Here is a 17,430-nt window from a genome sequence, read left to right on the forward strand (position 1 = left end):
CATATGGTTGGAATATGTTAATTGCATCTTGGCAAGACATACCCTTTCTCAATCCTCTACTGTGAATGGACATATTAATATGTTCTTAGTCACATATTAATTGATAATTCTTGTCTATGCATGACTGTCCTCCTCCAAAACGTGACCCAGATCATAAACACACAGTGTAAGACTCCAATGGGATAAGCTGCTTTTCAGAGGATAGACATTACACCTTGTTGTAGTCCTCAGGTTTGTCTCAAGTTGGTCTAAAAATGTTGACTTACACATGATGAACTTCCCAGGGTAGGTGCCTGGAGCTCTCCCTTCTCTGGAAGAGAAGCTTTGTTAAGGGGCAAGGTGGCTGCATATAAAGGTGGGATTAGCCCCAGACAAGGCTTTAGTGGGTGAAAAGTGTCCAGGACGTGGGTGTAGCCAAACAAAACGAGAAGCTGACCGAGGGAAGAGGTAGATTCCAGGTCAAATCCACAGATTTCGCTGCTATAATGATCGAATATGCATGTTTCCATTGAAAGATCTACAATCCACTCAATTTCCCACTAATCAACATCATCATTTACATGGCTACATTTTACGACCTACAGAATAATGTGAAATGCGAATAGGTTCCTGTGAGTATATATGGTGACCATATATGGTGCAGCCCGAATGGAATGTTTTATTTAGTGTCTCCATGGAAACTATTAAATGTGAATACTGTAAGATTAACATGTTGGACTATCTGTGCTGAGTTACCATGGAGACTAAAATGGGAAATTCAGCTCATCGTTCAATAGGGAAGGGGAGACACAGTATGGATTTGTGGGTTAGAATAACAATTTCAACATTTCAATGCTCATTTTGTATTAACCATCTAATGATTATAAAAGATTAATAAGGATACATAGTTTAATTTCTTCTATAAATTGCCCTGTTTGAGTGATGCTGTATATTTTGATGTCATCACAGTGTGGTGGCCTCTACCCATCTCTTCTATAGCCTACTGAGTATCATTGTCTTACTGTGTGGTCACAAACAAACACAAAAAAACCCCACAATTCTAGATCCTTGCTGTTCATTGCATTGATTATCTCATCTCGCTAGTTAATTTCAGAATCCTAGTTGCCATGGTAACATCAGCAGGTCCTTTATATAGCACCTCAGTCAATGACATCATCTTTAGAATTTTGTCTGCTTTGCAAGTTACCATTAGCTTCCGGGAACAAGTGAAAAGAGTTGTGTTGCAATCTGATCCGAGCCTTTAAGAAAATAAAAACATGTTCCTTCAAATGTGTAAATCTCCTTCCCTTTAGCGGCAGTTAAGTGATAAATCTTTCCGCATGAAGGTCACACTTACACCAATTTACTCCCAGAGTTCACAGCTCCGGAATTAAATATTAACTGATATTCAGGTTGCAATTTAGGAAATGCAGTATGAATATTTATGATTGTATACAACACAGAAGAAACTACAGGGTAAGTAGGAACACAAATCTATAGAATGCCTCTGCTTTTGACTTGATATTTAGCCTGTAATCCCAAAATGGGAGACTTGTGGTTACCGGTTACTCATTCACCCTTATTTGTGCATTGGTGTAGGAGTATTTAAGTAAACTAGAGCAGGGTAGAGACCAATGCCACCCATCAACCTCTTGACTGTGGAGTAAAAGCTTTGTAGGTGCCTACTGCCTAGTCACTAAGCCATGCCTCAATTACAACCTACCAACTATTAAATATGGACCACAGCTTTAGGCACAATTGCATATAATATATTACAATCCATTTTTTGTGGATTCGGTACAATTTTGTTGTATTTATTGTGACATGTTTTCTGCACATACCTTCTCACAAAGTAACATACCTAGACACATATCAACAAACATACCCACATTAACACGTTAACATGCACACACACTTACATACTTACATAAATACACACACTAACACACTTACCTAAACACACATGCATTAACACACTTAAGCCCTCACAAACAGTAACAGAGTTACTTACACACACTGACTCTAGATTGTAAGCTTATACACCTACACTGATACACCTACCTAAACACACACTAACACACTTCCTTAAACACACACACTAGCATACTTACTTTAATGCATACACACTTCCTTAAACACACACATACACTTATTAAAGCCCTAAGGTATAATGTTAAAAAGGAAGCAGATATGAATCTCTAAATGGGTTGTTGGCAAAACACTAATGTGAACTGGAACCATTGCCAGGCTGTCCCTAGGAACATATTGGTTGTTAACCTTGCATGACCTAACTAGAAATCATCATTGGCAGGAACACAGTAAATTTTTAGTTTGGTTACAAAGCGTCACAGAAGAGTACTAAAACCAGACGTCGGGTCCGATACATTTCTGATGTGTAGGTATTTCAGCACTCAATGAACATTTCTTTTCAGAAGACACACAGATATATTTACACTTTTCAGCGCAGATGAGACAGCAGGACATTGTTCAGCCTTCTTGTTCTGACAATAATAACACCGGAACTCTCCTGCTCCGTTATAAACCTTACTTGGTATGAAAAAAAATAGCAACTTCAAAAGTCAGGATGAGCCAGCTAACATGAAAACCCAACACTGCTAGAGGTAGAAGTCTTCTCAAGAAAATAAATATCAACTATTTAGGACAATATTGTTGTCTCTATACTATCCTAGATATTAATTGTTTGTCTAAATACTCCATTAGCTTCAAATAATAATGACATCATTATTTAGAAAATGCATTATTAAGTGGTACTGACACAAAAAAAATCAATACAATGGCAATTTGACATTAACGCTGTTATCTCTATAGTTGCTTCCATACTCCATCTCCCTATAACGTTTTTTGTTATTATGCTGACCTTTCCATCCTCGGTTTATTCTACAGTATTGAAAATGTAAATTTTCACATTTTACATCCTGTTGGATTTCGTTCTCATCCCATAAAACGAAGGAGCACTAATACCATACTCGGATTAAATACCTTGTAAACAATTTAATGAGTAGGCTGTAAAGTGTATCTAGTACAAGCAGAAATGATGCATTGTAAAAGCATATTAACAACAAAGTCATCTCCCCCCTAACAAAGCTTCTGATATTCTCTTGTCATTCAGCCTCAGTACTCAGCCACTTGACCCCATTCCTTGCACCTCCTACATTCTGTTCCATTATATTCCCATCCTCCTTGCAACACGCTGTCATCTGTTCCATTTTGAAGAAACCTGCCCAATGATCCTATATACCTACACCTTTTACCCCTTCTCCCATTGGTCTCCAAACTACACAAACGGTTGGTCTGCAATGTAGTGTCCATCCTCAACTTTCTATTGAGTAAGCTCTCACGAAAATGTCTTCTTTTTCCACTTTGTTCTCCGCACTATTAAATGTAAGGCTGCTTCTCATTATTTATCCTCTTGGACCTCTCTGTGGCATTTGACACTGCTGGCATCATGCAAACCCTTCCTTCCTATGGTATCTGTGACGCAGTTTTCTCCTGGCCTCAATCCTGACCGTACTTTTAGCATTTCTTCTCTGGCTCGGTTTCGTCTTCCCTTCCACTCGCCATTGGTGTATCTAAGGGCTCAGTTCCGGGGTCTCTACTCTTCTCTATTAACACCTCTACATACACAAATCTATCCTTTTGGATTAACTACCACCTGATCTGTCTTTCCATTTCATTTGTGGCTTCTTGTACTCTCTTCTAACACGTCTCGCAACCTGTATCTCTAAAAATGCATAAAGGATAGATTCCCACTAACTAATGCTCAATATCTCAAAGATTAAGCTATTGGTCATTCCCTACATAATTTCAGCTAGTACAGCCATTTTACAAATGATATCCACATCTTGATATTCCAGAAAATACTGAGATCATTATTATTTATTGTTTTATATAGTGCCATGATATCCCACAGAGCTTTACAATAGGTATACAGGACATAATAAGTAGTGTATAAAATAACAACTTGACAGAAACAAGAGGAAAGGAGGGAGTTGGGGCTTATTACACAAGAGGTAGAGTGTAAATGTTAAGGATGGAACAGCCACACTGGTATTGTCCAAAGACAGGAGAAGAACTAGGAAAGGTGAGGTTGACGGGATGAAGGGTGTTAACACATAAGTTAATAGGCATCCTTAAAAAGTGGATCTTGAAGTATTTTTGGAAGTACCAAAGGCAGGGGGAAAGACGGAAAGCCCGGGGGAGTAAAGATGGATAGGCCAGGGGAGGGCATTCTAGAGGATAGTGGCAGCCCTTGAGAAATGTTGCAAGCGTGCATGAGAACTAGAAATCCGAAAAGACAGAGGCGATCGGAGCGATGAGCCTGGGTAGGAGAGTATTTGGAGATGAGCGAGGAGAACCACTATGAAGAGAGAAAGTAAGAGTCAGGCATCCAGTTAGAGACAGAGGCAAGGCACTTGGTTACAAGATCTAAGAGGGAGGGAGAGAGATCAAGAGAGGATAGGTAGATCTGAGTATCATTGGCCTAAAGGTGGTATTGAAAGCCAAAGGCTGAGGTAAGTGAGAGCACAAATGGTCCTAGAACTGAGCCTTGGGGGACATTAATTGAGAGGGGAAGGGGAGGGGAAGTGTTAACTGACAGGGAGACACTTGAAGGTCAAGTAGGATTAGCATTCAGTAGTGGCCCTTGGATTTAGCTGTGAGTTGGTTATTATTAGTAACTTAAATAATGGCAGTCTTAGAATGTTGAGCGTAGAATCCAGATTGAAGAGGGCCAAGTAAAGAGTTGGAGTCAAGAGACTTCATTGGTGTATGCAATTAATGTAAGAAGCTTGGAGGCAAGAGGAATCATAGAGCTGGGAAGGTAGTCGGAAAGTTCAGTAGGGTCCAGCAAAGGCTTTTTCAAGATTATGGTAGCAGAGTTATGGTAGCATGCTTGAAGAAGGATAGAACAGATCTAGTGGAGAGGGAGAGGTTGAAGATATGAGCTAGTGTATTGACAAGAGAAGTGTGTGGGAGGGTGCAGAGTCAGAGGGAGGGCAGGGGCAGCAGGAGAACTCTGCAGATACTTCATATGGGTAACAGGAATGTAGCATACATTTATAGTGCAGAAAATAAGACATAGAATGAGACTTCCGCCAACTGTGTTCAGCAGTGTGGGAACAGAGTGAAAGGTATCGGGTGAGTGTTGTAAAAAGTAGTAGTTGTGAGGGTGACGTTATAGAGAGAGGCAGCAAGGTTAGGACCTTAAGGATTGCTTGAGAAGTTCTGAAGATAGGGGGAGCTAAGGTCTCTGGTTAGGCTAGGTTGTTGGCAGGAAAGGGAATTAGTAAGAGGCGAGTTAAGAGGGCAGAAGAAAGGAAGTGGTGGTCAGAGAAGGGGAAAGGGGAATTTGAGAAGTTAGTGAGAGAGCACATGCTAGAAAAAATAAGATCCAGGGTGTGACCATGATCACGAGTAGTTAGTATGCCGTGTGAGATCAAAGGAGGAGGTAATGGATGTAATGCAAATAGTTTGTAACAGTCTAAACAAGAGTGAGAAAGTTAAGCTATTTCAAGCATCCTACACTTTCAGAGAAGCCATGCAAAGTATGTTATGTATGTTAAGGACCCCTGAATTCCCTGTTCTGATCTGATCACTTGGGCTATGTCTAAAAGATGTAACTTATTTTAAAATAAAATCTGAAATGCACTGACTTACTGGTGTTATAATGCTAAAATTTTGGCAGCTGCATCAATCATATGCATTTAGTGAGGTTTTTTTTTAATCACTGCTTGCTTTGTATATGACATTAAACAGTTGTGTATTTAAGATCACTTAGCTTTGATCAATAACACCAAACAATATGGAATTGTACCGATAGTTCCTTTTATTACCTAATTTCTGTAAAGTTTACTCTTCATAAAGTAACTATACAGTTTTTGTATTCTAAAAATTATTATTTTATATAATGTACACAACCTCAGCTTTTTTCAGCTCCGTTTCTCCAATGAAGCAGTAGTCTGATACTGTAGTTTGATATGGGTTAGTGCTACTTAGTTACAGTAGTTGCTTGTATGTTACTGGCCCATGTCATTGTAAAACAAAAACAAGGGTTAAAGAATTAAAAACTTTTGGATAAATATATCTGCCCCTTAAGCAGCTTGCCTGTGCCACCTGTACCCCCTAAACAGTCTGCCTGTGCCACCTGTACTCCCTAAACAGTCTGCCTGTGCTACCTCTGCCACCTTTAACAGCCTGTCTGCTCCGCCTCTGCCTCCCCAAACAGTCTGCCTGTCCTCATTCACCCATTCACTCTCCTGAACCCCCTTACCTCTCTTGAAGATTTCATTGGTCCGGGGCTGGCTGAGCATCACAGTGTGTGAGCTCCACAGCTGTAAGCTGCTGACCCGCATTAAGCGGCCTCATAGACATCTGCTCCGCTGGCCCACCCCCCTGATGAGTGTCACCCGGGGCGGACCACCCCCTGAATGGCTATATTTGTTTGTTTCTATTTACAATAAGGCACCTTACACACTTTTCAGGTACAGCGGCAGATTCATGTACATTGAGCCAATTATACAGTACATGTTTGGCCTAAGCTACTGTTCTAGCTCACCATGTGGCATCTATATTTGAAACCTACAGAGGCAATTATGTGTTTTATTACTAGAAAATAACAAATTTCCTTGTTGGCTTATTCATACTTGTTTTTCCATTCTCGCACAGAGAAATAATGTAAGCTGGGTACGGTTAGTTGTAACTTTGGTCATTGGCGAAACATTAAAAAAAAATCAAATTATTTTGTCACAAATGTAAACACGTACATAATCAACAACTTTTTAAAAATCACATTTATTCAAATCAATTTACAAGGCTATTGAAAAAAGAAAAACTTGGACTAGTACTTGAGAGACAAGTCAATAATCATCATAAAAGCAAAGTAAGTCTTTCCCCTTCTGACTTCGCACCTTGTCCTCTAACTCTCCTCACTAACGTCTTTCTGAAATTGCATCCTGGGCAGCATCCCACTAAGTTCAACATCTCCATTGTTAACTCCATCACTGTTGCCCTTATCCACCACTAACCAGTCCTTGAGAAAATATGAATTTGGAAAGGTCTTGATATAATTACTTTTGTGGAACTCTAGAATGAAGATAAATCATGAAATAGTTTACACATTTTTTATAATAATAATTACAATAATTACACAGGAGACTCTAAATAAACTTATACTAGTTGTCCTCAGTGTTCCTTAATATTATAACTGATATTTCTGACATTTCCCTTATAGTTTAAACTATATTTTCCCTCATCCACCATTGTAGCTGCCTCTCCATCTTCTCCCTTTTATTACTCAACGACTTAAAGTAGACAGACGTCTTCCTGCACTTCTTCATGAATTTTGGCCAAAACGTATAATTACCTTCCTATAAGTGTCTTTTCTTCTTTGCCGATATATTGCCGAAAAAACCCATAGCCATCCCCATCTGGGATATCCATGAAGCCGAAACAAATTCAAGTTTCATTTCATGCTTTGTGTTGAAATATGAGTCTGTTACACTGCTGGTGGCAGGAATTAACTCTTGCATACCTCTTACCACTTTAAGAATAAGTCTTCATTTTTAATTGTGTAATTTATTGATACTCTGCCTAACAGTATTCCGAATTGAGTCTGGCTTTCATATATTTGCATCAATGTCCATGGTGGACATGGTGGAAATGAATAAAACAAAAATCAGCAGTAATTCCCTCTAATTTGAAACAAAAAAACATCTCTGTAAAGATCAAATTATATTATTAGTCAGTATTTTTAAGGGTTCAAAGCTGAAATTGTTAATCAAAAATGAAACGCAGTGGTGCATGTTCACTTTAAGCTTTATTACCTTCCACATCAGTGCTCTTCGGCGTTCTGGAGGTTTTAGCCCACAAGGCTTCCCCTCCTTGGGTCTTTCAGTTCCTTGGAATGCAAATTGGCTTTTTGTGATTTGCAATGATAGGAGAATGCCCTTCATCACCCCCGATCATTTCATATGAACTGTTTAACAAGCAGCACGGGCTTCAGTAAGACAGGTTCTTATTAAGCCTGCAGAGGAAGGCTAGCAATACATAGATTCAATGTATGGCCTAGGAACAATATACAGTACCTTCATTTGGTAGATGTCATTTATTTATACACTATTAAATTAAATCCTTGTATCATTAGCAAGCTGTAGGAACGGTGGCCCAGCAATTGTATTACTTATGACACCAAGGGGGGATAGTAGCTCTAACATATACTATTTGACCCCCAACACAAAGGGAATGGAATCATTTACAACATGCAAAGTGAAAGGGTTTAGTACCCAAATATTTATCATTAAGACGCAAATTCCTAACTTGCACACTCTCTGTGTCTATGCTTGTCCTTGTTGCCTTACCAATGGTCCATTTTAAATTGTGTGGGTTGTACATTTTTGAGAACCATATGCTTGTTTTCTTCTGCGGAGGGGGCGGCAGGCTGCAAAGCCCTGGTTTGGGAAAAGGGCAGCAACGAACAAAAATAAATCTCAAACATGCTGGGGACTACACTTGGGCACAGCAAGCAAAATTCATTCGGACAAAATTTTCGTTTCTTTTTGCCTTGTATGTTTTGGTGAAGAGAGGGACTTAGGAGTAATTACTTTTTATGACTTAAAGGTGGCAATGCAATAAGTCATCTGAAGAAGCAAGGAGAGAGCTGAGTTGTTTAATGGGAGGCATTAGTAGTCGGAAGAGGGAGGTGGTTCTGATCTCTGGTCAGACCCACCTACAGTATTGTGTACAGTACTAGAGACACCATCTCCAGAAGCACATTAACATTCTTGAGGGAGTTCAGAGTAGAGCTACGAAAATGGTGAGTGGTTTGCAGGAACAGTATTTCAAAAACAAAAACACCCACAAATTTGGCCACAGCTATTTACTGATTTATTATTTTGTGTTGTAAAAAAACGGTTTTGCTGGTAGTAAAAGCATACCTGGAAACTTTCTAAATGGGCTGATGCTGGATGTCTGCACGTTTCCTGAAACTCAATCTCCCCAAAACCGAACTTCTCATCTTCCCTCCCTCCAATGTTAACACTCCCCCATCAGTTTGCCACCTTTCCCCCCGTCCCCTCATGCTCACTATCTTGGTGTCACCCTTGCACAGGATGCCACTAAGGCTCTTGTCCATGCCCTTATCATCTCCTGCCTTGATTATTGTAACTCTGTCTTAGCTGGTCTCCATCTTAACCCCTCTACAATCCACCATGAATGCTGCTGCCAGACTTATCTCTCACATCGCTTTACTAACGCGTCTCTCCCCTCTGTCAGTCTCTTCACTGGCTGCCTGTGCACGTCAGGATTCACTTCAAAATCCTGACTCTTACTTTCAAAGCCCTTCACAGCGGTTCCCCTCCCTACATCTCCTCTCTCATCTCTAAATACACTCCTAATCGGTCTCTCCGCTCATCCAATGATCTCCTTCTATCCTCTCCTCTGACTTCTAGCTCTCATGCCCCCTTACAAGGATTTCACAAGGGCTGTCCCCTATCCTCTGGAAAGCTCTCCCCCGGCCTATCCGTCTCTCCCCTTGCCTTCGGTCCTTCAAAAAATCCCTCAAGACCCACTTCTTTAAGGACGCTTACAACATGAGCTAAATGAACTTACATTCCTTTAGTTCACCTTTCCTAGTCCCTCTCCTGCAATACTTATACTAGTGTGGCTGGTCCATCCCTAACTTTGGCACTTTTACCTTTTACCTTTTGTATAATACACCCTAACTCCCTCTAGATTGTAAGCTCATTTGAGCAGGGCCCTCCTCACCTGTTGTTTCTGTATGTCATATTGTTATGTTACATACTACTTGTTATGTCCTGTCTACCCATTGTACAGCGCTATGGAATTTAATAGCACTATATATAACAATAAATAATAATAATAATGCTGATACTCTTGAAGCATGAACCCTTTAATATCCCATTGTGAAAATTCTATGCAGCGACTCGCCAAATATGTTAACCAAATGGCTCTAATACTGGTCCTCACGGAAACCTTAACTTGTCATTTATGGAACATTTAAAGATACGCTTAATTGAGTCACTTGCATTTAAGCAAGAATATCAACCATAACTTGCTGGTAGCCAAAGCACCAATTGGGAGTCATATTTATATATACGTCTCGCACTCTCATCACTCTGTCACTGCTACTGGCGAGTTAAAATGATGTCATCACTGTTATATGTATATGTTTGTCCCTTCCCAATGTAAATGCTGATTGGCCAGAGCAAAAAAGTAAGGAAGAAACCTCACTGCGCAGGTCTACTGGGGACCATAAAAAGTCTTTCTTTAAAAGCTTGCAATGTACAAGTACCTAGTATATGACAAATTAAAGTAAAATAACATTTTGATAGGTGTTATATTAAATGGATAATTAAATGAAATGATTGAACTTGTGTTTTGATCAAACATAATTTGCTTCAAAGAGCTCGTTAAATAGTGATTTGAAAATGAAATATAGGATGGAGCAAACATACGAAAATAAGCCAATAACATTAAACACAACTTATATATATAGTCCTTCTTTAACAACTAAATATTAAAACACATCTTCAATAATGATTTGTGTATAGATATATTCATTTCAAAAAAAGCTGAGCGGTAGACAACAATTTTATGGATCGATATTGTTAGTAAACCATAAGCAAGAAAACAAATTACTATCTAATGTGGCAAAGAAATTATTACAAACAAATGTGGCAAAATTTCTAATAATGTAATAAATAATGTGCTTGTTTCAAGCATGATGTAATTCTACAAAGTTTTGATGTGCTGCGTTGAATTCAATAATTTCTTCTCAACTCCTCAAAAAAAAAAAAAAAAAAATATTCATCCCTTTTTGGTCCTTGTAGGCTTTGGTACAACTTCCAACAGGCTCGCTAAACCCATTTGTTCTGTTATGTTGCATTTGGCCAAAGTGTGATTTAATCCAGAAACTAATCTTAGCAATCAATAAGTATCAAGTATTTTATCACAAGTTTTATCACCGGCACCGGTGCAGGGAACTCTGATCTCTGACAGCCGGGGGAGGTCTGCGCAATGGACGCAGACAACCCCCGCTGCTAGCCACACCTCCTTCTTGCTGCAGCGGAAGTTGTCTACGCGAATTGCGTAGACATCTACACGCTGCCCTAGCTACACACCGGGGACTCAGAAGCACTGGTAAGTGGGGCGGGGGGGGGAGGATCCAGGTCCCCTGCAGCTGCGGGGGATCTGGATCTTAGTCGTCTCATAGTCAGACCTATTTGAGGTCTGATTATAAGACGACCCCAATTATAAGATGAGGGGTATTTTTCAGAGCATTTGCTCTGAAAAAACCTCGTCTTATAATCAAGCAAATAGGGTATGTCTTCAACAGACCCATGACCATCACAGCCAATCAGCAGACAGTAAGTCATAGCTCCCAAACAGCCAATCAGAAGGATAAACATAGACAGAAATTGTTACGTCGGGTAAGAACCATTTGACCCATCTAGTCTGCTCATTTTTCCTGATGTAAGGGATTTAAACCATCAATTCTTGGCCTGGTTCCATAGTGAGGACAGCTTTATGCGTATCCCATGCATGTTTAAATTCCCTCACTGTATTAGTCTCCACCACTTCTGCTGGGAGACTATTCCATTTATCTTTTCTGATAATTTTTATCCTGCAAACCTCTTACCGTTTTTGTAGCCCTCCTCTGAACTCTCTCCAATGTGTCAATATCCTTCTGGAGATCTCCAGCACTGAATACTCTAGGTGAGGGCTCACTACAGATCTGTACCTCCATCTCCCTCTGTACCTCCACCTCCCTCTTCCTGCTACTAAATGCCTCTGACTATCCGACATAGCATTCTCCTTACTTTTTCTGACTCTTTATTGCTATGCCTGCTTACCTTTTAAGTCATCAGAAATAATTACTCCTACGTCACTACGTTGTTCCCAAAGCTATATTATGCCTTGGGACTTTTATGTTTCAAGTGCATAATTCTACATTTATCAACATTAAACTGCAGCTGCCACTCTCGCAACCATTCTTCTTATTCACTTTAATGATTTGCCATTGGACTTGGATTCATAAGATTCTTCTAAGATTCATTTTGGGACTAAATCATACCTCTCTGGCCCCCAGGCAGACTGCTCTCTGCTAAAACTTTCATATGCTGTAACATGTTTCTAGAGAGCTTTGGCACAGCGATCAATGACCAACAGGTGGTTGGAATGCAGTATATCTGATTTCAGACATTGCCACTCCAGACCAATGCTTTCTATTGTTTCTAGAACGATATACTTTGAATCTCTCTTTATGGAAGAACAAAGATGTTTACAAAATGTAAGCATACACTAAAAGTTTAACTTGGGTAATGCTATTTTTGGATGCAACCCACCATTAACATGGCTGGGCTTGCATGTTTTGAAACTGGGGACATGCGGGTCAAACTAGCTCAGATTTCAAAGCAACAGCAACGGGTAGGAAAGTAGTTAGAAATGAAATGAAAAACCAGTCCACTTGCCAATAAAAGTAAAAGATTGGAGAAAAAGACCTTGTACAATGTTGAAAGTTATGCGTTTGAGGTTGACATTCACTGCCCTGCTTGCACCATTGGTGTGCAAGGAGTTTCAAGCAGCTGCTCTTCCCAGAAAGTGTGTACTTATATTATACCTTTACTGTAAGCCTGCCTTAACACCATACCCTGGAGTCTTTTGATAATATACAGAGACTCAGATTGTAAAAATATTTATGTTAGACCTTTTTAGTTGGACCTCTACACATCTAATAGCAACATACAGTTCTTCCACATGTAAAAGTTGGATACAAAGACAAATTAAAAATACAAATATAAAGATGACCTGCAAAAAATGTTTTGGAGTAGAGGAAATCCAGGGTAAAATACAGTATTTATTAGCCAGAAACTTTCAGTTTATGGTGAAGTATGACTTTTAAGATGCTGTTTTAGTCAAGCAGTATAGAGAAACCTAAACTCCAGGTGGTCAACAGTCCTTTTTTCACTCTCGTTGCTTCTGAAATCTCTAATGTGTATGAGCTTGTTTACAAAAGTCTGTTCCTACTATCTTCCTACAGTCTGCACTAGTTGCATAGTCGGAAAATAACTATACATATATTATAATACTATAAATTTAATAGAAAGCATCACGTCGTAGGTATACAATTTTTTTTCTACAATTTCTAAATAGTAAAACTTTAGACTGAATTCTGAAAATCAGCATTCTTTTTGCATTCCTCCCGCAGACCTCATGTAATATAAAAATACACAAAATGAAGTTGACTTAAATTGACATAAAATACATTTCAAAAACAGTACTTGTCTAATTTTAATATAAGAAAATTAAGCAATAAAAAACACAACACATTTTAAAAACCTTGGTTTCTGATACCTGTCGAATTCAAAAAAACTTAAGAAACCAATATCAGATAATAATGCAAACTCTTCATTAATAAAGAAAAAGTTTTCGTCTTAACATTTTACATTACACCTACAACATAGATACTTGTATATCTACTATGCGGTACTTATTGTCGCACAAAACTTTTGTTGAAATATATCTAAAGATTTTTTTTTAGTTAGTTATATAGTTACATATGTGATATGCATTTATTTTACCTATTTTTTACTAGTATTTGCTAGGAATCTAAATAAATATATCACAAAAGGTACATTAACTAGGGCATCATATTCCATTGTACTCAAGCTCTTCAACATTAGAATTAAAGATTTATTTCAATATGTCGTATATCGTTCGATAATCATTTTATTGAATGATGCGATGGAATTGCAGTAATTTAATACCATCGTCTTGCTATAATCTTAAGTGCTCGATAGCATTTCTCCTCGATTTAAATTTCCCCGGAGCTTTTTAGTGGAACGTCGATCTGTTTATATCTGAGTCCACTGACAGTATGCAGCACTGTGCTCTGAACTTTGCTATGGCCTATAGCAAAAAAAGTGACCATTTGGCACACGTGTAAACCGCACGAGTACAACACACAAGGTAGATACAGTACCTCCAGGAAGTTCCGCTGGGCCACAGGTTGCACGATACTCATCCACATCTACGACCATTAGTTTCTTGTAGCAGAATTTCCAGAGCCCGAAATGAGCCGCCTCGCAGGTCGTGCTGTGATTCTGCTTGTATGTGTTCACCTCCACCCAAAACTCCGTCCCAACTGCTAGTACGGTAAGAGTCACGCCGACGAGGGCCACGAAAAAGGCCAGCTTGATCTTGCCCTCCTGTGCATCAGTGAGACCCTTTCCACGTTGCCCTCTTCCTCTTCCTGAGAAGCGCTGCTCCTCCTCTTGCATGAAAAAATTAGGCCACATCATTTGGGAAACGGGCTTTTTTTTTCCTCCTCAGACCGAGAAAACTGAATTGAATAACCTGGTATCGTTACACCCGACGCTTTTCCTTCTGCAGTCTTCCTCTGCTTTTCCTTTCGAATTTAGGTCGCTGAAAGGCAATCTGCTGCAAGTTTCGCAGGCTACAGAGACGCAGCAGGGACATCAATGTGCTCTCCCCCTTTCTGCTTTTCGCTCTCCTCCTCTTGCTGCTGCACACAGACGCACACACATGGCCTGGAAATAATCTCTGCACCTGTTACATTCATCAGATCTCCAGGCAGCGCTGTTATTTTAAGGTTCCCTTAAAGGCACTTGCCTAATGTACATGAGACAGAAATCGGAATCAGGCTAAGAGAAAAATTAAGTTAACTTATCCCATTTCAGCCCCCGATAATGCGTGCACCTGCCCTGCCTTCTGTTGTCTCCGATCCGAGACTGTTGAGCTTGTCCACATGCCAAGCCGTTGTATCTGTTCTGGATTTTATTATGCGCTTTTCTCCTTTCAGCCTTCTTCAGTCTTCAAATCCCAGAGCCACTTATGCGTTTCTGCCGGACTACCAGCGTCTTTCTTTCCGGTTCAATCAGGCCAAATGCTATACTGTCTTCCCCTGCGTTATTGATCTAGATTTATTCTTCTAGCATGTAAATGATAAAGAAACCTCTGAAAATGAAAGCCTGCTGCTTGAAAAAATGTGAGGAAATATCTCCCCTTTGTGAGATGTCTCTGGGAAAATGATTTATTGATTTGAGGGGAATTCTTTCGAAAGAACTGGAATAAACACACTGCAAATCGTCCATTTTATTGCAGAAAAAAAAAAGCACTGCAGCGAAACCTGTGTCGGAGAGTAGGAAGAAATAGCTTTCACCGTGCCGTGGCGGTTAGAAACGTATGTGCTGTGACAAAATAGCGAGGCTGCTCTATAATGTTCTGTCAAAAGCAAAACTGCCTTCAGCTCAACCCCGTCTACTGATACAGAAATGCAAAACAAGATAATTGGGTCTATTTTCAATCATAGGCTTATCTATAGCTCCTTTTTTTTTCAAGGGATTCATTGCTATGTGTGATTCCCCATACTGATTATAAAGTAAAAATGTTGTACAATATAGAATATATTAATAATAGAATATATAATAATAATTTACGCGTAGACTTGTATCAGTATGACTACAACAGATGTCACTTAGACGACATATTATATTTCCTTAATTATAAACAGCAGCAATAATAATTATTCTGTATTATAAAATATTAATTTAGGTTTCGAATACACTAAACAGATTTCATTGGGTAAGCTTAATTTTCTATTTCTTAAATATTTCACAACGCAATTGTTAAGGACCCCCCGTACAATGTATAATTTGGTAAAGATTGGGTAATTGTGTTATTTACATGATTTAATTGGAGGAGAAAATATTTATATATTTTCATGATTTATGATATATAATATCTTTAATACAAATGTTAAAATTAACACAACTTCAAATAAATGAACAAATCTGTAATTGTGAAACGTTTTGGATCCTGTTGTACAACCTTGCAGAACTTGTAGGCGCTTTATAAATAAACCAATGATAATAATCCCAGTCATTACCCTGGCGTCACAAATGAGCTACTACTTCACTGTAAGAGACCTCACAAATAGGAATATCACTTTTCTCTAGAGAAAGCAGTTTTGTGCTTAAGAATGAAAGGAATCCACATTCTGTGATGGGTAACGACCTCTGGGAACACAACTCCCTTTAACTGTTTGCCATGTCTTTGAAGCTACTTCCAACTGCCCTATCGCTCTTCAGCTTTTTACTAATACTTTCCTGTTTCAAAATCATACCATATGTTTTACTAGCAATTTCACATACAGTCACTGGGTAGGCTACAGTAACAACACCATGAATTACACACTGACTGGGTCCTTTATATGTCCCGTTTATGGGTTATGCTTTCACGCCTGTGAATGTGTTTTGGACTGGGCTGAATAGCACACAGCATGTTGTCAACCTAGTGTGACTTGGGCTGCTTTATTACCGGGCTATTTGCCTGGAGTTGTCCCCTCTGCTATAAGGGATAGAATGCTATAGGGGAGGACTGGTAAGATTAATCTTGCCAGTCCTCCCCTATTGCATTCTCGACACAACTCAGGACCACATCTGGGCTTTAATATATACTTTTTCTACTACAGAGCATTTCTCCTGATCAGTTTTCTGTAACGAACAGCCATATTTCTTGCATGTGAATAGAAAGTCATACTATATTAAACAAACATGATATCATTTTGTATGCTGAGCAGACGCTATCTATACATTAAGTGCTGATGTTTGTGCTTAAAATGGTCAAGTGACATTATGCACCCAGAGAACTCAGCCAGATCAAGTGACATAGTAATTAATTAATACGTAAGCATGCTGTGCCACAATTCGATTTCATAGGGGGCCCCGGGTGGAAAGGGCACAGCTCTAGCCTTTTTTAACTCTATATATTTGCAACTGACTACAGCTAGCCTAACATGTTTTTTGCTCCAGCACTTCAAAAATATATCCAAACACAGCGAGAGTTTTAAGAAATTAGCAGAACAAAAAGGCTAAGCTATTGCTTATAACCAAGCCATAGGGCTCTTGACACTTTATGCATGATTGGATGATCCCCTCCTGGAAGCAGAATGGAGTACAGGGGTATTACCTCCATACAGCCCAAGTCCACCCCTTATCTTGCAACCCCTGGTCTCATGGAAGTCAAGACCCTGGTTTATAAATCTTACTTTTAGGAATATATTTAAATGTCCTGCTTTTATGGGCAGTGGTAATTGTTCGTTCACTGAGGTGTGAAATCAATTGCACCTCCCCTCATGGTCAACATTTGAAATGACGCTCTGCACAGGGATATGATGTCATATCAAGGTGTTCTGTTTCTCTACATAGCAAGGGGTAAGGTAGGTGGATTCCCTTACCCTGGCTCTGCCTCTACATCTGCCCCACCACTCTTCCACACCAAAGGTTTCCTGCAATCAAATGTGTCGCTACAGGGGTCCAAGGGGGGCAGTTCCCCCCTTAGATTATTCCTTGCCCCACCGAATTTGGAACTCCCATCTAAACGTATGGGCACACT

At 39.4% G+C, this 17,430-nt stretch overlaps 1 protein-coding gene across 1 annotated transcript in view; it reads right to left on the reverse strand.

The window, feature by feature from the left end:
* The window catches only part of CACNG6 (calcium voltage-gated channel auxiliary subunit gamma 6), a 38,582-nt gene extending 23,763 nt beyond the window's left edge, over positions 1–14,819 (reverse strand). Inside the window, exon 1 of the mRNA XM_053451888.1 lies at positions 13,997–14,819. Coding sequence (XP_053307863.1) covers positions 13,997–14,315 — 319 coding nt within the window. The 5' untranslated portion in view covers positions 14,316–14,819. The remainder of the gene's footprint in view (positions 1–13,996) is intronic.
* Between the last annotated feature and the right edge of the window lie 2,611 nt (positions 14,820–17,430).

This window comes from Spea bombifrons, chromosome 12, assembly GCF_027358695.1.
Source record: "Spea bombifrons isolate aSpeBom1 chromosome 12, aSpeBom1.2.pri, whole genome shotgun sequence".
Classification (NCBI taxonomy): Eukaryota; Metazoa; Chordata; class Amphibia; order Anura; family Pelobatidae; genus Spea; species Spea bombifrons.